The following is a 22,754-nucleotide window of genomic DNA, read 5'->3' on the forward strand; positions in this document are numbered from 1 at the left end:
CTTTTCTGTGCTATGTGTGCTTTGCCTTGCACCTCTTACTCTTAATGCATCATTTGGGGAGCCCTCTTTTGCTGCTGGGGGGCATTTATTAAGCACATCCTTTATGCAAAGCACAGGGAAGGAGGTAGAATACAGGGAGAAGGGCCTTCATTCGGGTCGCAGATTCAAGTCTTAGCTCTTCCTTGTGAAAATAGCTCTCCAGTCTCTCAGACTCAGTTACCAACTCTTTAAAACAGAGGGAGTAAAGACTCTTTCTGCAGTAAGTGAAGTAATGAATGTGAGCCATCCTGCCTGGAGCTGTGTGTGTAAGACTGACTTGGTAAACGTTGGTGCTGATTTTGGTGCTCTGGGCGTGTCCTCTCACCTGTAAAGGGGGTGAAGGGTAGGTCTGTTCTCGTGAAGGAAATTGTTATTGTTAGACAGCTGACTGTGGAACTCCCGAGGGCCTGACTGGTAAGATCAGACCATGTTTGGGCCGACTAGAAAAACTAACCCTCCGTGCGATTTGTCCTAGGAACAGCTGGGACCCCAGGCGGCAGCGGCAGTTGTCAATGAGCTCTGCAGACAGTGCGGATGCCAAGCGCACCCAAGAGGAAGGGAAGGACTGGGGTGAGACAGTAGGCATGAGCCGTGTCGTCCGGAAGGTGCCAGAATCTCAGCCGCCTTCCAGGAAGCTTCACAGCTGGGCGTCAGGCCCTGACTACCAGGTACCGTGGGCGCTGGAGGGGGTCTGTGCCTGCGGTTAGCTGGGACACCCACGTGTACACACACGCACACAAGCTCTCACGTTCATTTGACCAGAGTCCCAAGGCAGAGACTCCAGCAGGTCACCTAGTTGGCTGTTCTGAGCCTTCCTGTTTCGCTGAGTTCAGTGGCCAGGTTTCTGAGAAAATCCAGGTGGACATTTCTTGCTCTTTCTCTTTTTTAAACTGAAAACATTTCTTTTAAAATTTCGAGACAGTCACAGCCTTACAGAAAAGTTGGGAGCGCAATAGAAAGAATATTTTTTTTTGGAACCATTTGAAGAGTACATTGCTAGCCTGATCAGGCCCTGTCACTGCAGAACACTTTGGTATCTACTTCCTCCCGAGAGATGACATTCCCGCTTGGTGGCCACAGTCAAACCCAGGAAATCAGCACAGATACATCCCCGCCATCTGGTCCCCAGAACCCATCCTGCTCTTGCCCATTGTCCCGTCAGTGTTCCTCACACCAGAGAATCCGAGTCAGAGTTTCATGCTGCCTCGGTTGTCCCGCTCTTTGCTCTTTAGCTCCCCTCGGTCTGGAGCAGCTCGTTAGCCTTCATCACACTTTCATTTCAGGATGTTGATACTTCTGAAGATCACAGTCAATTATTTTGTGGAATTCACCTCAGATTGAGTTTTACCTCGTGCTTCCTCATGATTAAGTGTAAGGTTTCCCCTTTTTGGCTGGAATCTTGGAAATGGCCCCGACTCTTCTTGCTGCATCCTGCTGGGTGACCATGATTCCGCTCTGCCTGCTGGCCACCTTCACTTGGGTCACTTGATTGAAGTGGTGTCTACCAAGTGTCTCACCGTGGAATTTTCACATTTCACACACTCTTCCTGATCTGTAATTGGTAGAAATTTTGTGGAGAGTTACTTTGAGACCATGAATATCCCATGTCTCATCACACTTTGGAAAAAAAAAAAAAATATATATATATATATATATATATATATATATATGTATATGAATAGATATATATCAGTGGGTTATAATCTGTTACTCTCATTGTTTGTTTTGAAGTTCAGATTGTCTCTGGTTTGGCTTTCGGGAGCCTCTTCAAGCTGACGGCTATGTCCTTCTTTACATGTCTTCATTCTGTTTTGAGGGATTCCTTGCTTTGTGATGGAACAAGCTTTTCCAAGCTTGCTTTGTCCTTACCCTGCCTTGGCCCTAGAATCAGGCTTCATGATGTTTAGAAACCAGTATGAGCACAAGTGTGCTCACCGCTGTTGAGGTGTCGTTGCTCCTGGGCCCTCTCTGTGGACAGAGTTAGGGAATATAAGTCTCTGATACACAGACGTATAACACAGTAATATCTCCAGTTCCACAGAATCCATTCTAGTTTTCTCCCATTGCATGTTTGTAGCTCCTTCAACAGTGAGGTATCTGTCTCCTGTGGTCTGTAAAATTTGCACTGATTTGGTCAGTCTCCCTATTTCCACCACCTCTCTTTCTCCCTTGCACACATGCCCTCCTCAGCCACTCAGATGTCAGTGCCCCCCACATGGAAGCCCTGAATTTCTCTGGTGGGCCACCTCTCCTTAGGAATTCCTGTCTCACTCAGCTTGATTGGGCTTCAACGCCCACAGCAGCCACGTCTCCATGTCGACAGCCTCCTCACCTGCCTGGGCTCCGACCACCTGTCCTGAGCTGTCGTGACTCCCTGGCACCAGGTGCCTGCCTTGTTCTGCCACATCTCATGACTCTGGGACTGAATTCAGCAGGAGGGCCAAAGCAGGGGGTGGGTAGATGTAATTTAAATACACCTGGCAAAATCTGGCATATTCAATTCACTTTGCTATTTAAAAGGCTCCTGTTCCATATCTTCTTATAAAATGAAAATGCCCTTTACCTTCAGACTTTTTTACTGAGTTCATATTATGTGCTAGGCACTGGGCTAGACTCAGGAGACACAGAAGTGAAACAAAATAGACACAGTACGACTCCTGGAGATTACCTTGCAGTTAATCTAAATTTCATTCATATATTGGGATTGCTTGGTATTCAAAAGAAGGTTTCACTGTGAGCTGCTGATAACAGCACTGAATTAACTGAATAGAGCCAACAAAGATAAAATCTGTATAATTTTATGCATCCAGATTTCTGTAAAGATTGTCACAGTTCAAGTGTTTTGCAGAACATTTAGTTTATAAAATGATGGCTAATTTGGGGGCCAGTTTGGAAGGGCGCGTCTGTAGTCTTGATGATGTACACATATCCTTTGATTCTGCTGTTTCATTTCTGGGAAATTCTGAGGAAAGTAGTCAGGGATACACATGAAGGTTGGTATGTACCGAACACCAGGGGGTAAGGTAAACTGTGGTATCAGCCGTGCAGTGAGACAGCTCACAGCCATTACAGAGCACAGACAGGTGTTAGTGCTCAAGGACAAAGTGGGGGAAGAGGGCACACTTTGGTTCCAATTGTATTACGTAAAAAGTACCTTCATGCTTCTAAATTAGAAATTTATAATCCTTTACGATTGTAGTAATTGTCTCTGGATTATGAGAAGTTAATTTTTGGGAGAAAACTCCTTAACTGCAGTCACTCTGTTACATAGTACTTTTATGGAGGTGTAATTGACATACAAGAAAAGGCATAGATCTTGATTTTTTCATGTCTAATGACTTTTGACAGTTACGTACATCTGCGTAACTGCAAAACAGGAAGTTATATGTTTTTTCTTATCGAATCTCACTGGAATTTTAGTGGCTGGCATTCAGTTAAACTTGCCCATCATTTGTACTATTACATATTCTGCATGTAGCTTCGCTTCCTGCAGATCAGTGAGAAGTCTTCCCAGTTTTGAGAGTTTTTCATGCTGGATCTTTTGCACCCTGGTGGTTGTCCAGTAACTGGCAACCAGGGAGAGGCTCAAAAGCGGGTAAAATATTCAAAAGAGATGTTTCTAGAGATGCTTTTATATATAAAGAATCACCTTGAAACCTTATTTCTGAGTATGAATTTCAGTTTCTGGCTCATCGTGACCCGAGTTTATGTATTTTCATGGGAGAAAGGGTAGAGCAGTTTTATGGCTGAGAAATGCTGGGGGTGTGGTTTCCCACTCTGTTCTTTAGCTCTGGAGGCTCAGTCTGCTGTGCCCATGAGTAGTGGTCAGAGCGTCCATTACCCGGGGGTGACCTAGGTGTACGTCCTGGCACTGAGTGCTTTGCAAACAGTTTATTGCCTTCTCACAGTCCCGAGGGCTTCCTGTATTGTCCACAGTTTACAAGTGAGAAACTAAGTTATAGAACGTGGCCGCTTGCCCAAACCTCATTCCACATACGGGAAAGGGCAGAGTAGGAGTAAAACCCGGGTCTGGCAGCACGTGACTGTGCTCAAGGGTCTTGGGAAGGAGCGCTGATCCCACCCTGGGGGTGGGCCCTTCTCCGGGTTTGCGACATGCGCCTCAGCTGAGGCTTTCTTCTCCTGGCAGAAGTCCTCCGTAGGCAGTGTGTTCCGGCAGCAGTCTGTCGAGGACAAAGAGGACAAGCCGCCCCCGCGGCAGAAGTTTATCCAGTCAGAGATGTCTGAGGCTGTGGAACGAGCCCGAAAGCGCCGGGAGGAGGAGGAGCGCCGGGCCCGGGAGGAGCGGTTGGCCGCCTGTGCTGCCAAACTCAAGCAGCTGGACCAGAAGTGTAAGCAGGCACAGAAGGCGAGCGAGGCCCAGAAGCAGGTGGAGAGGGAGGTTCCCCGCTCTCCAGGCGTCGAGAAAGCGCCTGCACAGGAGAATGGCCCTGCTGTCCGCAAAGGTAAGCGGTGGGCCCTCGTCCCACAACCTGCAGGCCGTGGGCTGTTTTCACTGGCGGTTGTCTGCATCTCCCTGTGTCTTACAGCTGGGTGATGTTGGGAAGCCCCAGTCGTTAAGAGTTTGGGCCTGGGTCAGGGGCCTGGGTTCACATCCTGTTCCAACTACTTCAGCCCACTGGCTTCAGCCGCACCTCTCGAGCATGTTTGCTCACCTGTGACACAGGGTGGCGATAGCACATGCCTCCCCGCATCCTGAGGGGCCGCAGGAGGTGTGAGCACTTGGCACGTTTCCGGGTGCGGAGAGCATTCGGTGGTGTCACCAGGTTTGTCATCACCGCTGCTGCTACTCAGCCAGAGATGCAGGAGCTCGAGGACCTGAGCATGAGCACGGGATCTTGTTCACGACAGGGAGGGAAGAATACGTTTCTCCTGACGTTATTCTAGAAGGACTGCATCGCTCGGCTGCACAAGCGATGTTGAACGCTATTACATGATGGAGGGTGTCTTTGGACGTCAATCTTAAAGAATATGTTCTTGCTGACTTTCTCAAATCAACTGAAACCAACTTTCTTCAGTAGAGAAGGACCTGATGTTAGTTTCAGGTGCTGAAACTTCTCAGATGGAAGAATTGCTCTTGGTCTGATGGTCATCAGCACCCTTCAGGCCAAGGAACTCAGAGAAATAGATCATTGTCCTTCTGTAAATGTCCTGTCCATGCAGGACTCGCCGAGGTGGGGCAGTGGGAGTCTGGGCAGTGGACTGCGGGTGTGAGTGTGGGCCGTGGGTGCTGGTCTGCTGGTGGGCCTGGGTGTTGTGTGTGCCCCAAGCCCCTCTGTACCCGCCCTGCCTGTCAGTATTCCCCCGGGACGCTGGGTCCCTGGGGCTTCGCCTCGACATTTGTTTGCCTTCTGCAGTAGAATTAAGAACACGAATGTCAATTACTCCTCAACAAAGCTGAAAAAAAACCAAAAAGAGTGCAAAGCTGGGACGGGGCAAGAAAGAAGGGAATTCCAAAGAGAACAGTGATGGGAGATTGGGTTGAGCCTTTACCACTCGCCAGCTGCTGTTTTCAGTCCACCCCATGGACTGTCCCGCTTGATTCTCCCAGAAGCCCTGGGGCGGGTGCGCCTGTTCTCCTCACTCACAGATGAAGGAACGTGCCGGGAGAGGCTGGCGGGCTGGCCCGGCTCACACAGCCGTGGGCTGTGCTGATTCTCGTGGCCGGAGGATGGGTGTGTGGACTCTAGTGGCTGATGGCTGCTCTCCTGTTTCCTGGGGTCTGTTCTAGCAGAGCCGCTCCCGTCTGGAGCCAGGTCCCCACTCTGCTGACGGTGTGGCCTCAGGCGGCCCACCCCACCTCTCGGCCCTTAGTGTGCTGGTCTCTCACGTGAGGATGAGCTGGGGACCCCGTGAGCTTGTGTGTGGAGAGCAGTTAGCACAGCACCAGGGGTTGAGGATGGGTGTCTAGCCGTGGAACGTAAGTGCCACCGAGAAAGAGCATTTGCTGTTAAACATTCGGTCAGCCAAGCTTTTGTGGACTCACCCGGCAGTTTCTCTTCTTCTTTGTTCCTTAGGCTCCCCTGAGTTCCCTGCCCACGAAGCCCCCAACACGTTTTCGGAAGAAGCTCCCACAGCTCCTCCAGCTGTGGCTCAGAGCAGCAGCAGTGAGGAGGGGGCCAGGGAGGCTGGATCCCCTGCACAGGAATTCAGCAAGTACCAGAAGTCCCTTCCTCCCCGATTTCAGCGCCAGCAGCAGCAGCAGCAGCAGCAGCAGCAGCAGCAGCAGCAGCATCAGCAGCAGGTGAACAGGGGATGTTAGGTGTTGTCAGCAGACCCGCCCCTGAGCAGGCGTCCCCTCTCCTCCGCACACCACCTTCGAGGAGAACCCAGTGCAAAAGGTTGCTCATGTGTATCCTGGTCACCAGCAGGGATATCAGGAATTCTGCCTCAAAACTTGGAGCCTTGGGAAGTCAGCCCTGGCCATTAATTTTTCCAAGTAATTTCTCCTTTGAATGAAAACCCTCGTTGGTAGTTTAGGGACCCTGTTGTCTAATACTGGTAAGGAAGAGTGAGTTAGTGGTGTCTAAGTCGTTTTTTCATTCAGAGCCCTACAACGTGGCCACTCCTTACGCCGACAATCGCCCTGTCCTTGGGAGCCTCCCAAGGACTGGGGAAGGCCTGAGCTGCTGGGAGAGCTTCAGAAAGAGCTATGTTAGCCTTGGGTCAGGGAGGTGGGTTGTAGGTTTTGAGTTGGATGGCTGTGGAGTCTGGTGCAGCTTACCTAGTCAGGTGTGACCTTGGACAGGTCAGTGTCAAGCAGCGGGAATGAACACCTGCCTCTCAGTGTGACAATCAGGGTTTAATGATGCCTGTGAACTGACTTGCCAGTACAATCAGGGTCTTCTTTATTGGTGATTCATAAATCTTAAAAAGGACCTACTTTTTGCTCTGAGGAAGACTGCATGGGTCATGGTAATCATAGCGGTCTCTTGTAGTCCTGGTCATCTTGCCCAGCTGGAACCACCCATAATAATTATTTGTCTTAGAGGAGTGACCCATGGAAGAGCTGACTGCTAATGAACAGTGCGTCTTGGTGGGAAACAGATCATGCATGGACGTGCTTAGCTAGGTGTACAGTAAATTATTGTTAATAATCGAAGTGTTTCAAAACATGGGTGCCCTAGGAAACACATCAACATCTCAGACCTTTTCCCAGAATCTCTTTAGTTGCCTTCAAAACCTTTACCCCAGATCCTCCTTTCCTTGGGTCCCTAGGAAGCATTCCAGAAGCTGACCACATTCTGCCCTCTCAACAGGAAGTTACATTCATTGTGCTTTAGTTACTTACGGGCTTGGTGAAGAATTCCTGATTGACTGGGGAGGTCTGGAGTAAATCAAGCCAGACACAGTAGGAACAGTTGTTCTAGGTAACTCTTCTGGGGCGCAGTGACGGGTAAATCCTTCCTCATGAATAGAAAGAAGTCTGAACGTGCCAGTGTAGCCTGAGGAGTCTGGCAAACAGACTGTCTGTTCGGGTTCCCCAGGGACTTGGGGTCTAGACAGGAGGAGGAGCCGTGGGCAGAGGCCCGCAGCCTCCTGTGTGGGCCAGGAGCTCTTATTTATCAAGTGCTGAATGCTCCTAAGAGGTGCTGTGAGTGCCGGCGAGCTGCCCAGGGAATCCGGCCCAGGCTGGGGTTGGGCTAGCAGGCTGGTAGGAAGGGGTGTGCAGGTCAGCGACCCACCCTTGTCTGAGTCTGCCACGAGCGCTGCCAGAATGCTGGTCCAGGACGCACTTGTGAGGGCAGCCCTGGAGATCACTGGTGCCCTGGAACAGGATCTGAGGTGACCCCTCACTGGGTCCAGGTTCTTAATTTTTAATACTCTGTTGATGCTTTACATTCATTCTTTTGGGCACCAACATTTTCTGCACCAGGTCCGGTGGTAGGGACGCGGATGCTGCGGGGAACTCGCGTCGGTCTCATGGTTTAGGGAGGGAAACCGGCAGCAGCAGTGTTACCTGTTGCTGATGGTACAAAGGAGAGCAGAGGACGGGGGCCTGACCTTGGGTTCAGAGTTGTGAACCCAACTTCCCAGAGGAAGTGCTCGTTAGGCTGAAACCTAAAGCATGGGTGTGGGTGAGCAGGTTTGGGGATGGAGGGACAGAGGGCCCAAAGCAGGCAGGCAGGCAGGAATGTGGAGCGGAGAGCCAGGGCAGTTGTGGGGCATTGCTAGAGAGGCGGGTCGGGGGCAAGGGGGCGGGCAGGAGCCGCAGGGCCCTGTGGGTCACATGTACCCCTGTGGGATTTGGGCTGTTAGCTGGAAAGCTATGGAGAACCCTTGAAGGATCTTGACCTGGTCAGGGCGTCTGAGTGTGGAGAGTGGACTGAAGGAACAGTGTGGTGGGGGTAAGGGGGGCATCCCTGGGTGCTGTTCTGGCCAGGCGCCATTCCAGGTGAGTATTGGTCTTAATGAAACCCCGTCCCTCTTGTGTGGCAGAGGAGCCCAGGGCATGGCTTCCATCCGGCTTGGGAGAGGCTTGGGAGAGGGCCTGAGTGCTGTAATATGCTGGGATCTCCCCCTCGGAGCAGCTGCTCCTCCCTCCCCTCTTTGCCCATCTGTGCTGGGTGGGCTGTCTGTGCCACCTGGGGGAAAGCTGAAGAGCCTGTGTGTGCGTGTGCACATGTTTGTGTGCATGTGCTTGTGCACGCGTGTGTGTGTGTACGTGCATTTGTGTGCGGCCTCTTCACCCCCCAGCATCTGTCCAACCTGGTCTCTCTCCCCCTGGTCAGGAGCAGCTGTACAAGATGCAGCACTGGCAGCCGGTGTACCCTCCTCCACCTTCGCACCCACAGCGCACCTTCTACCCGCACCACCCCCAGATGCTGGGCTTCGATCCCAGGTGGATGATGATGCCTTCCTACATGGACCCCCGGATCACGCCCACCCGGACCCCAGTGGACTTCTATCCCTCAGCCCTGCACCCCTCGGGTAAGCGTCATGGTCTAGGGGCCTTACCTGGGAGCCCATGATAGTGTGGCGTTGGAGGGCGTTGCCTCGTGAGGTAGACAGACCCACCTGGAGTCCAGTCTGGCCTCTTTGCAAGTCACGTGACCAGTCTGAGCTTTAACTTCTTTGTTTGCAGAATGAGAGTGTGATAATAGCACCTGTCACAGAGAACTGTCAGGAAGAGGCCTTCCTAAGATCATGCCTTGTAAATGGCTTTAATTAATTTTTCTGTCTCTTCTGTGTCATTTTGTCCCTCTTTCCATTTTTAATGTTTTTGTGCTTTCTTTTTCCCCTTGACTAGCCTTTCCCAAGGTTTATCGAATGCCATTTTTTAAAAGTATCATTTGGGTTTCTTAAGTCCCGTTTTATTTGGCTTTTGTTTCATTAACTTCTGCTTTTTCCCCCCTCATTATTTCCACTGAAATTATTTTGTTCTTATTCTGACTGATTACGTTGGATGCTTATTTAGCTCATTAATTTCTGGCTTTCCTGATGTATTTAAATCTCACCTGAGCTAAGAGCTCCTATGAGTATTAAGATGAAACATTTGTATTATTGTGCAGTTCTAAATGTTGGTCTGCTTTTGATTTATCTGTTTTGAGTGATGATTTTTAATGATGTAAGTTTTCCAGATACAGAGTTTTAAGACTATCTTTAAGGTTAATTTCTAGTGTGGCTGCCTTCTGATCAGATAATAAGGTCTACATGATACAGATCAGGAGTCACAGACGTTTTCTATTAATGCCCGATAATAAAAATTCTAGGCTTTGAGCTGCTGCTTAGCTTTGCTGTTCTAGAACAAAATAGCTGTGGGCAGTAGTGAGTGAATGGACATGGAGCCTTCACTTTCCTGTAAAACTTTATTTTTAAAACCAGGTGGCCGATCCAATTTCACTCAAGGGCTGTAAGTGTGCCAGCCAACCCCCCATCTAGATTGCTTGACACTTGTTGAGATTTTCTTTGTAGGCTGTTACGTGGTCCTTTTTTCTTTTTTTAAATCATTCTGTTTGCTTGAAAATAATGTGTTCTCTAATTGGATGTGGTCCATTCAATTGTGCTTGCCAATTGTGCTGTGCGAATGTATCTGTAACATTACGATGTATCCCCTTGATCAGTTACTACGAGGTGTGTGAACATTTCCCGCCATGACTGTGGATTTGTCAAATCTTGTGATGCTGTTAGGTTTTTGCTTTGTCTATCTGGACTCGAGTGCAGGCTTGGAATTACTGCAGCTTGCCGCTTTCAGCTTTTCGTGGCTCCCTCGTTACCACTCGCTGTGCTTCCTACCCTCAGTGTGTGCTTGGGGGTAACATCATCATTCTAGATTTCTTTTGACTCATATTTACATGGTTTCTTTTCCCCCCAGCTTTTTGCCATCAGCCTGAGTTCTTTCTGGGGGAGCATATCTTTGTGTATACGAGTTGTGTGTGGTTTTACCCACTTTGAAGATCTGTGACTTAAATTGCTAACGTTGGTCTCTTTAGATTTACTGGAATCATTACATTCAGATTTCCTGTTGTCCTATTTCATGCTTTCTTTTTATCCCTCTTTCTTTGCTTTTCTTTTTCTTCCTTTTTTGGCGTCAAGATTTCCTGTTTCTGCTTATTTTCCTTCTGCATTTTCTTTCTAATGTGTGAGTGGTTACATTGAATTCTAACCTGCACCGTTAACTTGGCAAAGGCGAACCGATACATGCACCCTGAACCTGAGCTCTGACTACCTCCTCATCAGTCTTGTTACCTTTGCCTGGAGTTTTAGTGCTTCCTTATTATCCTCGTTGTTTATTCCGTCTGCGCCCGTTCAGATCTGCCTGCGTGTTTACTGCTTTCCCTTCCAGCTTCTTCCTCCCACCTGGATTCCACTTCTTCTTCATGAAGTACACTCCGTCAAGTTCTTTAGGAAGATCTTTTGGCAGTAGAAAATCATTTTGCCTGAAAAAGTCTTTACGTCACCCTTTCTCTTGAAATAGCATCACTGGGAATAGAATTCTGGGTTGGCAGTTACTTTTTTTTTGAGTACTGTGAAGATGGTGTTCCTTTTTTTTCTGGCTCCTGTGTCATATTTGTGTCTGGGTGGTCTGCAGTCTCCTTTCTGGCTGCTGTTAGGGTCTTCTTGTCTTTGGTCTCCCGCAGTTCTTTCTCACTGTGCTGTGTCTCGGTACATATCTGTCTTTTCTCACTTTATTCCGCTTAGAACTCACAGTGCTTGAATCTAAGGATGTATGTCTTTCATTGCTTCTGGAAAATTCTTTTCTAATTATCACAACAAACATTGCCTTCTTCCTCCTCATTCATTCTTTGTACCATTTTTTCATAGGACTCCCACTTAGATTATTTTGTGCCTTCTCATTCTGGCTTCCAAGTCTCTTAAATACGTAAGAGAGGTTATCTTTGTGGTATCTTCTGGGAAAATGCCTCAGAACTATCTTCCAGTTCAGTTTTCTCTTCAGCTGTGTCTAGTCTGTTCTTTTTCACTGTCCAGTGAGATTTTTATTTCAGTCATTATAGTTTTATTACTAGAATTTTTCCCTCAAATCTGTTTTTCTCATGTCTCTGTTTTTCTTAAGTTTTAATTCTTTCTTTTATGCTTTTAATCATTTGAAACATAATTTTCTAGTGTTTAACATTTTCATTTGTCATCTGAAGTTCTTGGGGAAGGTGTGTAATCCTGTGGACTCACCACAGACTCCTGGCGGGTTGCTTTCCACGCATGTTCTGGTAATTTTAGATTGCAGTTCCATTTTAAACAGTTTCATTTATCGTGAGGATCCAGTATGACTTGATTTAAGAGTATATCCCTCCAGTGTGGTTTTATGTCTTCTGCAGCCTAGAACCATCCTTTATTTTAACTTGGATGGTTTCTGGAGCATTCTAGGCATAAATCTGAATCATACCCCCACCCCAACCCTCGACCTGCATGCAAGCTGGCATGTGGCTATGAATTACTAGCGAAGGACTATTTTCCTTACCTTGGCCCAGGCCGAGACAAAAGCTCAGTCACCTTCCTGTACTAAAGAGCATGCATTTTTCTGATCTACCTTTTAACTGAGGGCACAACCCTTTGGGGGGTCTTTGTTCTAAGCAACATCTCAGCTACAGCTCTCTGCTTTGTGCAGAGAGCCCTGTCTCCTGTCCTGTGAGGGCATTTAGCACCAAGCCCTGAGGTTACCAAGGCTGACGGCAGAGTCCCTGGCTCCCCTGTGGGAAGCACTAGCTCCGGGCCCATGGCTTGTGGCTTTAGCTCCCTGGCGGTTTCCCATTCTTGAGGGGGGAGTCGCAGCTCTGCACATGACATGTTTAACATACTCTCTCCAGCACTTCTGTGACAGGTGTTTTCAGGTAACATGAGCTGCCACATTGCTTGTACAGTGCTGAGCAGTTCCACCCACCTCGTGACCAATACTTAATAGACGATGTGTAGTTTTAGGATTCCAGAGAGGGTCCCCACCACCACTTGACTCAGACTAACTTTGTGTTGGACTCAGGTACTGATAGCAGTTAAACAGAGCGCTCCATAGCTAAAAGAAAGCTTAAAACTGCTGGCCTGATACAGAAACATTTTCCTGGTCAGATTATCTCAGCTTAAAAGACAGCACAACACAATTTTTGGCTAATAATTAGCTTTGTAAAGAAAATATCTGAAAAATCAGATCTTTTCCCTGCAGACTTTGGCCCAGTGAGAGACACCTTTAATATTGTCTGCACCAACCCAGCCGCTAGTGTAATAGACATGGGCAGAGGCCCTGGGTTGGGGGCGCCGCTTCCCGGCTAGTTTATATCTGGTAGGACCCAGATGTCAGCTTTATCCTCAGCTCCTCTGGCCAGTTAACAGTTCATTGTCATTTGCGTATTCCCTGTACAAAATGTGAGAGTTACTGCCAACCTTAGGGTTAGAAATAAAAGGAACTAAAGCCCAAATCCCTTCCTGCATCTTCTTGCTGGCGTTTGGAAGCAGGTGGATGCCAGCTGCTTGTCCCGTGTGGGCTCCTGGCGGGTAGCTCATCTTCACCTGTCTGTGCAGAGACCCTTCTGGCCTCTCCCGTTGCCGACTGACTGGCCCCTCTAACCCTCTGCCGTCATCTGTGAGCTGTGCAGTCTGCTGTTCCCTGTTTCCGTTTGCCAGTTCTGTATACCCTTCCCCCACCCCGGGGCTCTTCACCCAGGAACTAAGGCTAAACCTCACAGGTCTTCCAGCAGGCCTTTTGGGTTGCTTGCGTGGGTGCCTTCAGAGATTCTGTGAGCAGAAAGATGAGACCCCAGTGAGGTTGAGCAGGTGGGGCGCTGTGTCGATGTGATTGGTAGTTGGAATAACTTGTCTCCTTTGGGCCTGTGGTTGGCCCATGGCTTTCTGAACGAGGTGACAGATCGGTTCTCTGCCTTCTCCAGGATTGATGAAACCCATGATGCCCCAAGATCCCCTCGGTGGGACTGGCTGTCGCTCTGAGGACCAGAGCTGTGTGCCCCCACTGCAGGAAAGGAAGGTGACTGCCATCGATCCAGCCCCTGTGTGGGGCCCCGAGGGCTACATGGCATTGCAGAGCAAGGGCTACTCGCTCCCCCACCCGAAATCCAACGACACTTTGGCCATGGATGTGCATGTCAGGTGAGACGAAACTTGGTCCTACTGACCTGCTGCTGAAGGAAGACTCTCCAGGTCCTAATTGAGACAGGGCTCTGGGAAGAGGCACTATCCCAGGAGACACTGCCCAGGGGAAAGGGCGTCTTTGGAGGGGCTGCAGTGCCCTCTGGGGAAGGGAGAGTGTGAGGAGGATTGCTTGATGCTTTTGTGTGAGAGACGCTGAAGGTGGGACTGGACGCCAAGGAGAAATCCTGCGGTTGCAGGCACACTCTGTGGAACCTTGGGCTGGGGCAAGGGGTGGGGCCTCACAGGGCAGGTGGGGTCGAGTGCGTGGGTCACGGCTCCTTCCTGTGAAAGTAAAGTAAAGCAAGCTGGCCCTGCTGGCCCAGTGCCCAGACTCTCCACGGACTCCCAGGCTCCAGCTTGTTTGAACCAGAGGATCCCCAGCTGCTCGCTGTCTCCAGGGTGGCAGGCTGAGTCCACCAGCAGCCACTGAGTTCTTCAACTCTCTGGACTCCAGGGCCACCACCAGCCCACGGCCCAGCATCTCTAAGACCTGTTTACAGATAGAGCAAATGTTGGTGCTATGGTTTTTTTCTTTAAATTTTTTTTTTCCTTTTTAAAACTAAACTGTGTTCAGCATGGAAACAAGGAACCAGGCTCCAATCACATTGACTGATTTTTCTGGTTCCTTTTCAGGAATGAAAGCTCTTACTCTGCCTCACCCGGAAGGTCAGGGGGCGTAAGTGCCCAGCGAGATCTCCTTGAGGAGAGAGGGGAGGAGTACTTGAGTGCTTTTGACAAGAAGGCCCCCGCAGACTTTGACAGCTGTGTCTCTTCTCAAAGAATAGGCCAGGAGCTTTTGTTTGCATCCCAAGAAAATGTTCAGGAAGCAGGTGCTCCTGGGAGTCACACCCCAAACCTCAGGTGTTCCCCCTTGGAGCCCGACTTTTCCCCTGCTGAGAAAAAACCAGAGTATAGCAGTTGGGACATTAGCCACCAGCCAAAGGCCGCTGACACAGCCACCACTGTTGAGAAGGAGGCGCCCCGGGAGGAGCCATCCTTTAGCGTCTCCTCCTGGGAGAAGGAAGGGAGCCCCAACAAACAGCCATCCCTGGAGCCCGAGTGGACACCGGAACCCCGGGGCTCCAGCAGCCAGCACCAGGAGCAGACCAGCAGGACCCGGAGGTCGGGACCCATCAAGAAACCTGTCCTGAAAGCCCTCAAAGTGGAAGACAAGGAGAAGGAACTCGAGAAGATGAAGCAGGAGCCAGGAGAAGGGAGTGCCCGCCTGGCCCAGGAGAAGGGGCCCGTCCTTCAGATGGCAGAGAAGGAGGACCAAGAGAACGACCCAGCACTGGCCAACTCGGGCCCCGCCCCCCCAGAGGACCCGGGCTCTGCCCACGCTGGTTTGGGCCACGAGGCCAGCAAGCCCAAGGAGGAGGAGAAGCCCGACAGGGCCTGGGAGACCAGACCCTCCCGAGAGTCCAGCGACACCCCCCCGACAAAGAGGAATAACTGGATCTTTATTGACGAGGAGCAAGCCTTTGGGGGCCGAGGGCAGGCGCGGGGCCGGGGCCGCGGTTTCAGAGAGTTCACCTTCCGAGGGCGGCCTGCCGGCGGCCTCTGCAGCGGGGGGGTCCTCGGGGCACGAGGCATCTACAGCAGCAGCCAGAGAAGTGGCCGAGGCCGGGGACTGCGGGAGTTCGGTCAGCCGGAGGACTACCCTCGGGCCAAGCCCCGGCGGAGGATCGCCAGCGAGACCCACAGTGAGGGCTCCGAGTACGAAGAGCTTCCCAAGCGGCGGCGGCAGAGGGGCGCGGAGCCCGGGGACGAAGGCCCACTCCCTGAGAGGGAGGAGGGCGCCTCGAGGAAAGGCGACTTCAGAGAGTCCTGGCGGTCCAGCAGGGTGTACCCCGAGGACCATGGCGGACTGGATGCCAAGAACCGAGGCCCTCGGGCCTTTGGGCGAGCCCTTCCGCCGCGGCTGAGCAATTGCGCATATGGTCGGAGAACCTTCGTGTCCAGGGACCCCACCCACTGGCAGGGCAAGAGCCTGGCTGCCTCCCGGCAGGAGTACGGCCCTCCCGACGCCTGCGGGGCCCGGCGGCCCCCAGACCGAGATCTTATCCCGGACACCTACAGACACTCAGATGCACTGGGCGCGCGGGCCTTCGAGGACAGCCGCGTGGAGGACAAGAGGTCCTTCTTTCAAGATGACCACACGGCAGACTCTGAAAATGCCGAGAACCGGCCCTTCAGGAGAAGGCGGCCCCCGCGCCAGGACAAACCACCTCGCTTCCGGCGCCTCCGGCAGGAGCGAGAATCCCTGGGCCTATGGGGGCCAGAGGAGGAGCCCCCTATGCTGGCTGGCCCGTGGCCAGGCCGGCCCAGGCTGTGTCCTGGGGACAAGGGCGGCGCCGTGGGCCGCAGGTCCCCTGAGCTCTCATACCAGAATTCCTCCGATCCAGCCAATGAGGAGTGGGAGACGGCCTCTGAGAGCAGCGACTTCAGCGAGCGACGGGAACGGCGAGATGGCCCCGAGCCCGACCCCCAGGTGGACGGCAGCCTGCCTGGGGCAGGTTTGGGCGAGAAGAAGGAGCTGGCCAAGAGGAGCTTCTCCAGTCAGAGACCCCTGGTTGACAGACAGAGCCGAAAGCTGGAGCCGGGAGGGTTTGGGGAGAAGGCTGTTAGGCCAGGTGGTGGTGAAACTTCTCCCCGTTATGAGAGCCAACAGAGTGGGACGCCTTTGAAAGCCAAAAGGTAAAACAAAAACAAAATCCCAGGTTCTGTTTTGTTGCTGTTCTGTTACAAAGTTGGTTTTTCCAGCAGCACGTCCTGCATGCATGTCCCACCTTGTGTCAGGTGCCCCTGGCTATTTCCCGCTCGTTGTGCTCCCGGAGGGCAGCCGCCCACCCAGCCCATTGTATGTGAGCGTCTCCATCACTTGCTCTTGCTTGCTGTCTGCTTCTCTTGTGGCGTGTTGTTGTCACTGTGGCTTCATAACCAAAACTAGACCTTCCCCCCACCCCTCGGTGGTCCCCATATGGTTCCTGTCCCAGCACCTGTCTCCAGAGTTCACCCTCCACGTGTTTCCTTGGAGTCTGGCTGAGGGGCCGCCGCAGTGAGGGGGCAGGATCTGTGCGTGGCAGCCGGTGAGCACCGGTCAGCTCACCACACTCCTCTGCTCGGGGCTGCTGGACGGGCTTTGCTGGCCTTCTGGCCCTGCAGAGTTGGCTCTGCCCCGAGTGGCTCTGCTCCTTGACACAGTGAGGAGACACAGCACCGCTTCGGGGATTGCCACCTCGGCCTGATGAGAGGCAGGCAGGAACCAGAGTGGGTGGGCCGCCGGAGGCCCAGTGAGCATCCCTTCAGGAATGAGAGGCTTTGAGGTGGATGGTCTGTGCTCATTGTCCAAGGGTGCCCCAGAGTCAGAGAAAGGGAGACTCCATGCAGCCTACATTCTTGATCAGGCACAGGCCATGCCCCAGTGTGCCAAGGAAGACTGTTTCCTACCTCTTGCCCCCCCTTAGAATTCAGGGCACAGGAAGGAGCCTGGGCTGTAATTAATCCACCTGCAGAGAAGGAGCCACTGGGGAGTGTAGATTCCTTCAGGGGTTGGTCTAGTCTAGGTTCTAGGCCCCAGATGCCAAGACTTGGCTTTGCTTCTGATTTCTGCCCCAAGAGGCTGTCAGTAGGGCAAGGCTTGGGGTCCTTGATGGTCAGTCTCGTGAAAGGAGTAGAAGGTTCTGGACCCTGTTCTAAGCATTCCCCTTCTTTCTTTCTGTAGTTCCGCTAAGTTTGGCACATGGTGGGAAAGGACAGAAGTACTAGCGCTGGGCAGGGGTTGGGGAGAGCAGCATTCCCGTGGGCTCTGCTGTAGCAGTGTGGCTTGCACTGCTGCCCTGCGAGCAGCTCCTGCAGAGTGAAGAGGATGGTGGGAGGAAGTGGACGTGGATTGGGCGCTGTGTTGGCGTGCATGCTGTGTGTGCATGCTGTGTGCACATGCAGTTTTAACTTTTCTCTACTTCCCTAACCTTCGGCCACTTCTGAGCTAAAAGGAGCCTCCTTCCTTTGTAGGTCCCCAGAAGAGGCCTTGCCTGGAGGCCTGGGCTGCAGCACTGGGAGCAGCCACTACACACTGGAGAGGGCACCCCATGCCACCTCTGACATCCCTGAAGCCTCCTGTGAGAAGGCAGAGAAGGAGGCCAAGCTGACTGCTCAGAGGGCAGGCGAGCAGGGAGAGACCATGAAACAGTTTGACCTGAGCTATGGAAGTGAGTCTGACCTCATGTCTGCAGGGCAGGAAGAACCTAGGCAAACCCGGGGTCCATGACCAGCTCCGTGGGTGGCTGAATTTGCCCTTCACTGAATGTCTTAGCCTCTGGGCAGGTACTGGCTTAAGAGCAAAACACACAGGATTCCCACTCTCATGTTACTCACAACGATAATAGTTCTGCTGTGTCCCAGTTTTAAAGATCTGGAATCCAGGGCTCAGAGAGGTTGAGTGGTTAGTCAGCGGTCACACAGCAGAGCTGAGACTGAAGTGTCTGTCTCCAAAGACTCTCCTCTTAATCATAATGTTGGGCCTCTTTGGTTTGCGCTAACAGTGTGTCGGGGTAGGGGGTGGGGTGAAAGAAAGGGTGCAGGAATCACAGCTGGGTTTCCCAGACCTTGGTGAATACGCTGGGGCTCAAGCCAGCTGCTGCCCGGCCCTCTGAGCTAAGTCTGACCTTAGATATCCTTAGATGCCTGTAAGGTTGGGTTATTCTTGGTTTCCAATAAATGGAAACATTGTCCCTTCTTACGAATCTTGGTTCAGATGCCATCATTGAAAATTGCGGATCCAGCCCCGGGGAGGAGAGTGAGGTGGGCTCTATGGTGGGAGAAGGCTTCATTGAAGTCCTGACCAAGAAACAGCGCCGCCTGCTGGAGGAAGAGAGGAGAAAGAAAGAGCAAGCCGTGCAGGTACATGGGGTGCGGGCCCAGGAGTCGGGCAGGAGGGCAGGCTGATGCAGAGGAGCCCGGAGCCGGGAGGATAGGAAGCCCAGGCTCGGGGAGGGAGAGCATAAAGATGAGAGCATTAAGCAGGTGCTCCGGGTGCCCACTATCCCTGTAGTCCTGTGGGAGTAGATGGTGTTGTCCCTGCTCTCAGAGGTGACTTGTTCTGGGAGAAACCAGCTGAAAGGGGGCTGAGCCGGATGCAGACCTCTGTCAGCTCTGAAGTCCATCCTCCCACTGTGCTCCGGCCTGAGTGGGACAAGACTTGTCACCCCGGGAATCACGAGGGCTGGCCGCTCTGTTCTCAAAATGAAGTCAGGGCCGAGCACCGCATGCTTGCCTGTGTGGTTGGTGTTCAGAGCACAGTTCCCCAGCCCGGGAGCCCTTTCCAGGGGTGGTCGAAGTCTTGACTGGCAGGTGCTCCAGCATCTCTGGAGCACTTTCTCGGGGTGTGGTCTGGGGGGGAACTTGTCCTCTTTCATGTCTGACGTCTAGGCTGGACTACATCGCCTTTTTTCTCCTTAGGTACCTGTCAAAGGTCGAGGTCTTTCCTCTCGTATCCCTCCTCGGTTTGCTAAAAAGCAAAACAACCTGTGCCTGGAGCAAGGCGATGGGACTGTGCCTGGCAGTAGCCTGGGCACCGAGATCTGGGAGAGCAGCAGCCAGGGTAAGAGTTGGGTGTTTGGGCTCAGCTGCTCGGCCCACAGCCGCCTCTTCCTCGGGACATCTTACTTTGGGGCCATGAGCGTAGACGAGCTTTACCTGTTTCCCGGCTTCCTTTGCTGAGTCAGGGTGTTAGATGCCACCTTAGCACCACGTTCTGCTGCAGCCTCTGAACAGATGGAAGGTGGTCCCTGCCTGAAATCTCTTGGAGAGCAGACCATTCCATATCCGCTGATCCGGAAAAGGATAGCCCCCAACTCCACCAGCTGAAGTTGCTTGGGGAGTTGGCTCGACTCTGCCACGTCAGTTATCCTTTCTTCTTACCTTGTGGCCGAGCAGCAGACGACTGCCAAGAAGAATGGGAGTCCCGGAGCGTTCCTGTCTGTGCTGTGTGCCCTTCCCTCACCAGGAGGAAGGTTCTATCAGCCCCTTCCCAGATGCTCCCTTAGAAAGACTTGAGACCAGACCATGGTGGCCCTTACTTTTTGGAAAGTGTGTTTCCCTGAACTTAAAAAAATTTCATATTCAATGCTATTTTTCCAGTAAATTTGCATTTTAAAATACAAAACCATTTTAATTAAGCAGATTCTTCTTGAATGCCTGCTTTTGGCAGGGCCTGCAGGGTGCACAAGGGGGGCTTGGAGAAACCATCCATTTCCAACTTTTAATAGAAAGCAGTGAAGTCTTCCAGAGTGAAGTGACTTGACCCCAGAGCCATGGGGCAAACACCCAAGATCCAAGGTTCTGACTCTATCCATTTTACCACGTGGCCTATCCTCACGCTGGTTAAAACCTGGGATCCAACACATTGCCAGATAACATTGGGAAATAGTCAACTCCAACTGAAAATACAATTATATTTTAATAACATTTTGGTATCATTCGATTTGGTAGTTTGTGAGTGGTGGTGTCATGGTATAAATGTCCGAAAGTACTTCCTGCCAGATTGGTCAGGCAGAGGGGACTAACTCAAGAGCCACGCCTGGTTACTGCCTTTCCCTCCAGGACTCTGCAGTGTCTAATTGGTTGCTCAGACCAGGGGTCTGTGGATGGCTTCAGAGGGCCTCTGGATCTTAAAATAGCACGTGAGGCTTTGTGTATGTACACAAGGTCTGTGGCTTTTGTTGGACTTTCAGGGTGGTCTGTGAGCTAACAAAAGTTGCATAATACCAGCTCAGATCTTTCAAAGACTTGAAGAGATGCCAGCTTGTAGAAATAAATGAAAAGAGCTTTACCACAGCAGGGGTGGTGACACAGAATTCTAATAAGTGTCAATAAAAAGTGGCCGGTGTGTTCTGCAGAGCACATAGTCAGTGAAAGAACAGGATCACTTTGATTGAAACCGGTCCGAGGATGCTGAACGCCAGGTGTCGAAGCTGTGCGCTAGCGTGTGGACGGTGGCGGCAGGGAGGGTGGCTGGGGGCTTGGGTCTGTGCTGGTTTTCCAGCTTGGTGCTTCTCCTCTAATTCCCTGTCTGTCTTCCTCCTCTGGCAGCCCTCCCCATTCAGGCCTCAACCAGCGACTCCTGGACCAAAGCTGCCACTGCCTTCAACAGCGCCGAGCCTGGCTCTGCTGAGGTGAGTGGCTGTCGAGCTGCCCAGGTGGTGAGTGTGTGCTCGCCATCTGCCTTGGTCTCCAGTCTTGCTTTCTTCCAGCGTGAGGTGCCTGTGTTGGGGGAAGGCAGGGAGGGGATGGCCAGGGAAGACCTACCCTGGGTAGGGCAGTGGCTAAGGGCCTCGCCTCCACGCCTGGTGGTGGTCACGCGCCGGGTTTGGTTCACCGGTGCAGTGAGTTTGGCGGTTTCCATCCAGGGCCTACACGAACCTGTGGTTGCGGTCTCGGGCTGGTTTGGCGCATTTGGCGTGTCTCCAGTTGTCAGAACAGGACCCTGGAAGGCACAGGCAGCCAGGAAATGTGTCTTGGTCTCACTCTGCAGTAGAGGTTGCACTCTGACCTCTTTTATGCCTCGCACAGCAGGGTTTTAAGAGCAGCCAGGGAGATAGTGGCGTTGACCTTAGCGCCGAGTCTCGAGAGTCATCTGCGACCTCCTCGCAGCGCAGCTCCCCGTACGGCACTCTGAAGCCAGAGGAGGTGAGCGGCCCCGGCCTGGAAGCCAAGGCCGACGGCCACAAGGAGCAGGCGCAGAAGCAGTCGGAGCCAAAGGTAGCCTGGGAGCCCCGCCCCTGGGGCTGGGCAGAGGGGCTGATGTCTTTTGTCTTCTTCCCCGGCTCCTGGGACTTAGAAGCTAGAGATCAGGGTCGTTCCAGGATGTGTGTCTCAGCCTCTGCTTTTCTATCCAGGATTCAGAACAAGGCTCAGGACAGAGCAAGGAGCACAGACCGGGACCTATCGGCAACGAGCGTTCTCTGAAAAACAGAAAGGGCTCGGAGGGGGCCGAGCGGCTGCAGGGGACCGTGGTCCCACCTGTCAATGGGGTGGAGATTCATGTGGACTCCGTGCTGCCGGTGCCACCCATTGAATTTGGAGTCAATCCAAAAGTGAGGCTTTGATTTGTTTCCTTGTGGGGAGTAGGGTGCTTGGAGAGAAAGGAGGGGGCTTAGACCAGTGTCTCCTGGGAGGAGCAGGGAGATGGGAGCTGGCAGTACTCCAGGGGGCGTGTTGGCATGGAGTCGTGGGCCAGGAGGTGCTGTGAGCTGCTTTCTCAGTTTTCCTACTGACAGCAGCCGCCTTCTCAGGCCGAGCCGTCTGCTGATCTTCATCTCTGCTGGGTGGGGCGGGGAGCCGGCAGGCAGAGTAAGGGGGTAACATCCTTTCTTGGGTGCTGTCGGGAAACATCTGGCTGTCTTGCTCACATGGTGAGTGCCGCTTAGTGGGTTTTTTGGGTTTCTGAAACTGGGAACCAAATGAATGTGTCTCTGCCAGAAGGTAAGCCAGGATGATTTCTGTGGGTTTGTTCCCTTTTTCTAGGACTCTGACTTTAGCTTGCAGCCTGGTTCTGCCTCTGGTCCCACAGGGAATCCAGTTGTTAAACTTCAGGACGCGTTGGCCAGTAATGTAAGTCTGTGCTTCCACCTCCAGCTCTATGGTGGCCGTGCTGGCAGGCCCTGGGCTGCACGTGGTGCTCCGGAACCAGAGGAGGCGTGTCAGCACTGACGTGGGTGGGCAGGCCTAGTTTGAGCCCTCGTGCCCTCTCTAGGTAGTTACACATCCGTGGGCAAGTTGTTCCACGCCTTGGTCTTTTGAAATTAAAATGGAGTAGTGTAATTCCTAAGGTCTGGTTTGTTTGGCATTTTGTGACTTGAAATGTTTCAAGTTCTGTAGTCACGCATGTTAGAGATTGCTGGGCTAAATAAATTTCTTTACTCTACAATTTCTCAGAATCCTTTTAACGTGCTGGTGGGCTTCTGCAGGAGGAGGGTCTAGCAGTTGCATTTCCGAACACGTTTCTAGGGATTTCTTTGTCACAGTTTCGAGGGGAGGGGGACTGAGCCAGGACCTAGGATCTCCACACCAGGCAGTGGGTGCCTGTGTGCTGGCAGCCCGTC

The 22,754-nt window shown here is 52.1% G+C and overlaps 1 protein-coding gene across 13 annotated transcripts in view; it reads left to right on the forward strand.

Moving 5' to 3' along the window:
* Nucleotides 1-22,754, forward strand: part of PRRC2B (proline rich coiled-coil 2B) — an 81,380-nt gene that overhangs the window by 45,728 nt on the left and 12,898 nt on the right. For 8 of the 13 annotated variants that reach the window (XR_010382826.1, XR_010382827.1, XM_031450733.2 and 5 more), the window contains 13 exons: nt 515-707; nt 4,187-4,502; nt 6,075-6,301; nt 8,790-8,988; nt 13,392-13,608; nt 14,284-16,347; nt 17,665-17,861; nt 18,407-18,552; nt 19,111-19,252; nt 20,743-20,825; nt 21,223-21,411; nt 21,549-21,746; nt 22,177-22,263. Coding sequence is in view for 11 of the 13 variants with exons in the window: in XM_031450733.2 (XP_031306593.2) it covers nt 515-707; nt 4,187-4,502; nt 6,075-6,301; nt 8,790-8,988; nt 13,392-13,608; nt 14,284-16,347; nt 17,665-17,861; nt 18,407-18,552; nt 19,111-19,252; nt 20,743-20,825; nt 21,223-21,411; nt 21,549-21,746; nt 22,177-22,263 (4,258 nt within the window). In the remaining 2 variants the exon portion in view is untranslated. The remainder of the gene's footprint in view (nt 1-514; nt 708-4,186; nt 4,503-6,074; nt 6,302-8,789; nt 8,989-13,391; nt 13,609-14,283; nt 16,348-17,664; nt 17,862-18,406; nt 18,553-19,110; nt 19,253-20,742; nt 20,826-21,222; nt 21,412-21,548; nt 21,747-22,176; nt 22,264-22,754) is intronic. The other 5 variants (XM_031450726.2, XM_064490628.1, XM_031450727.2 and 2 more) reach the window with 4 other exon arrangements.

The sequence above is a fragment of the Camelus dromedarius genome, chromosome 10 (assembly GCF_036321535.1).
Source record: "Camelus dromedarius isolate mCamDro1 chromosome 10, mCamDro1.pat, whole genome shotgun sequence".
NCBI lineage: Eukaryota > Metazoa > Chordata > Mammalia > Artiodactyla > Camelidae > Camelus > Camelus dromedarius.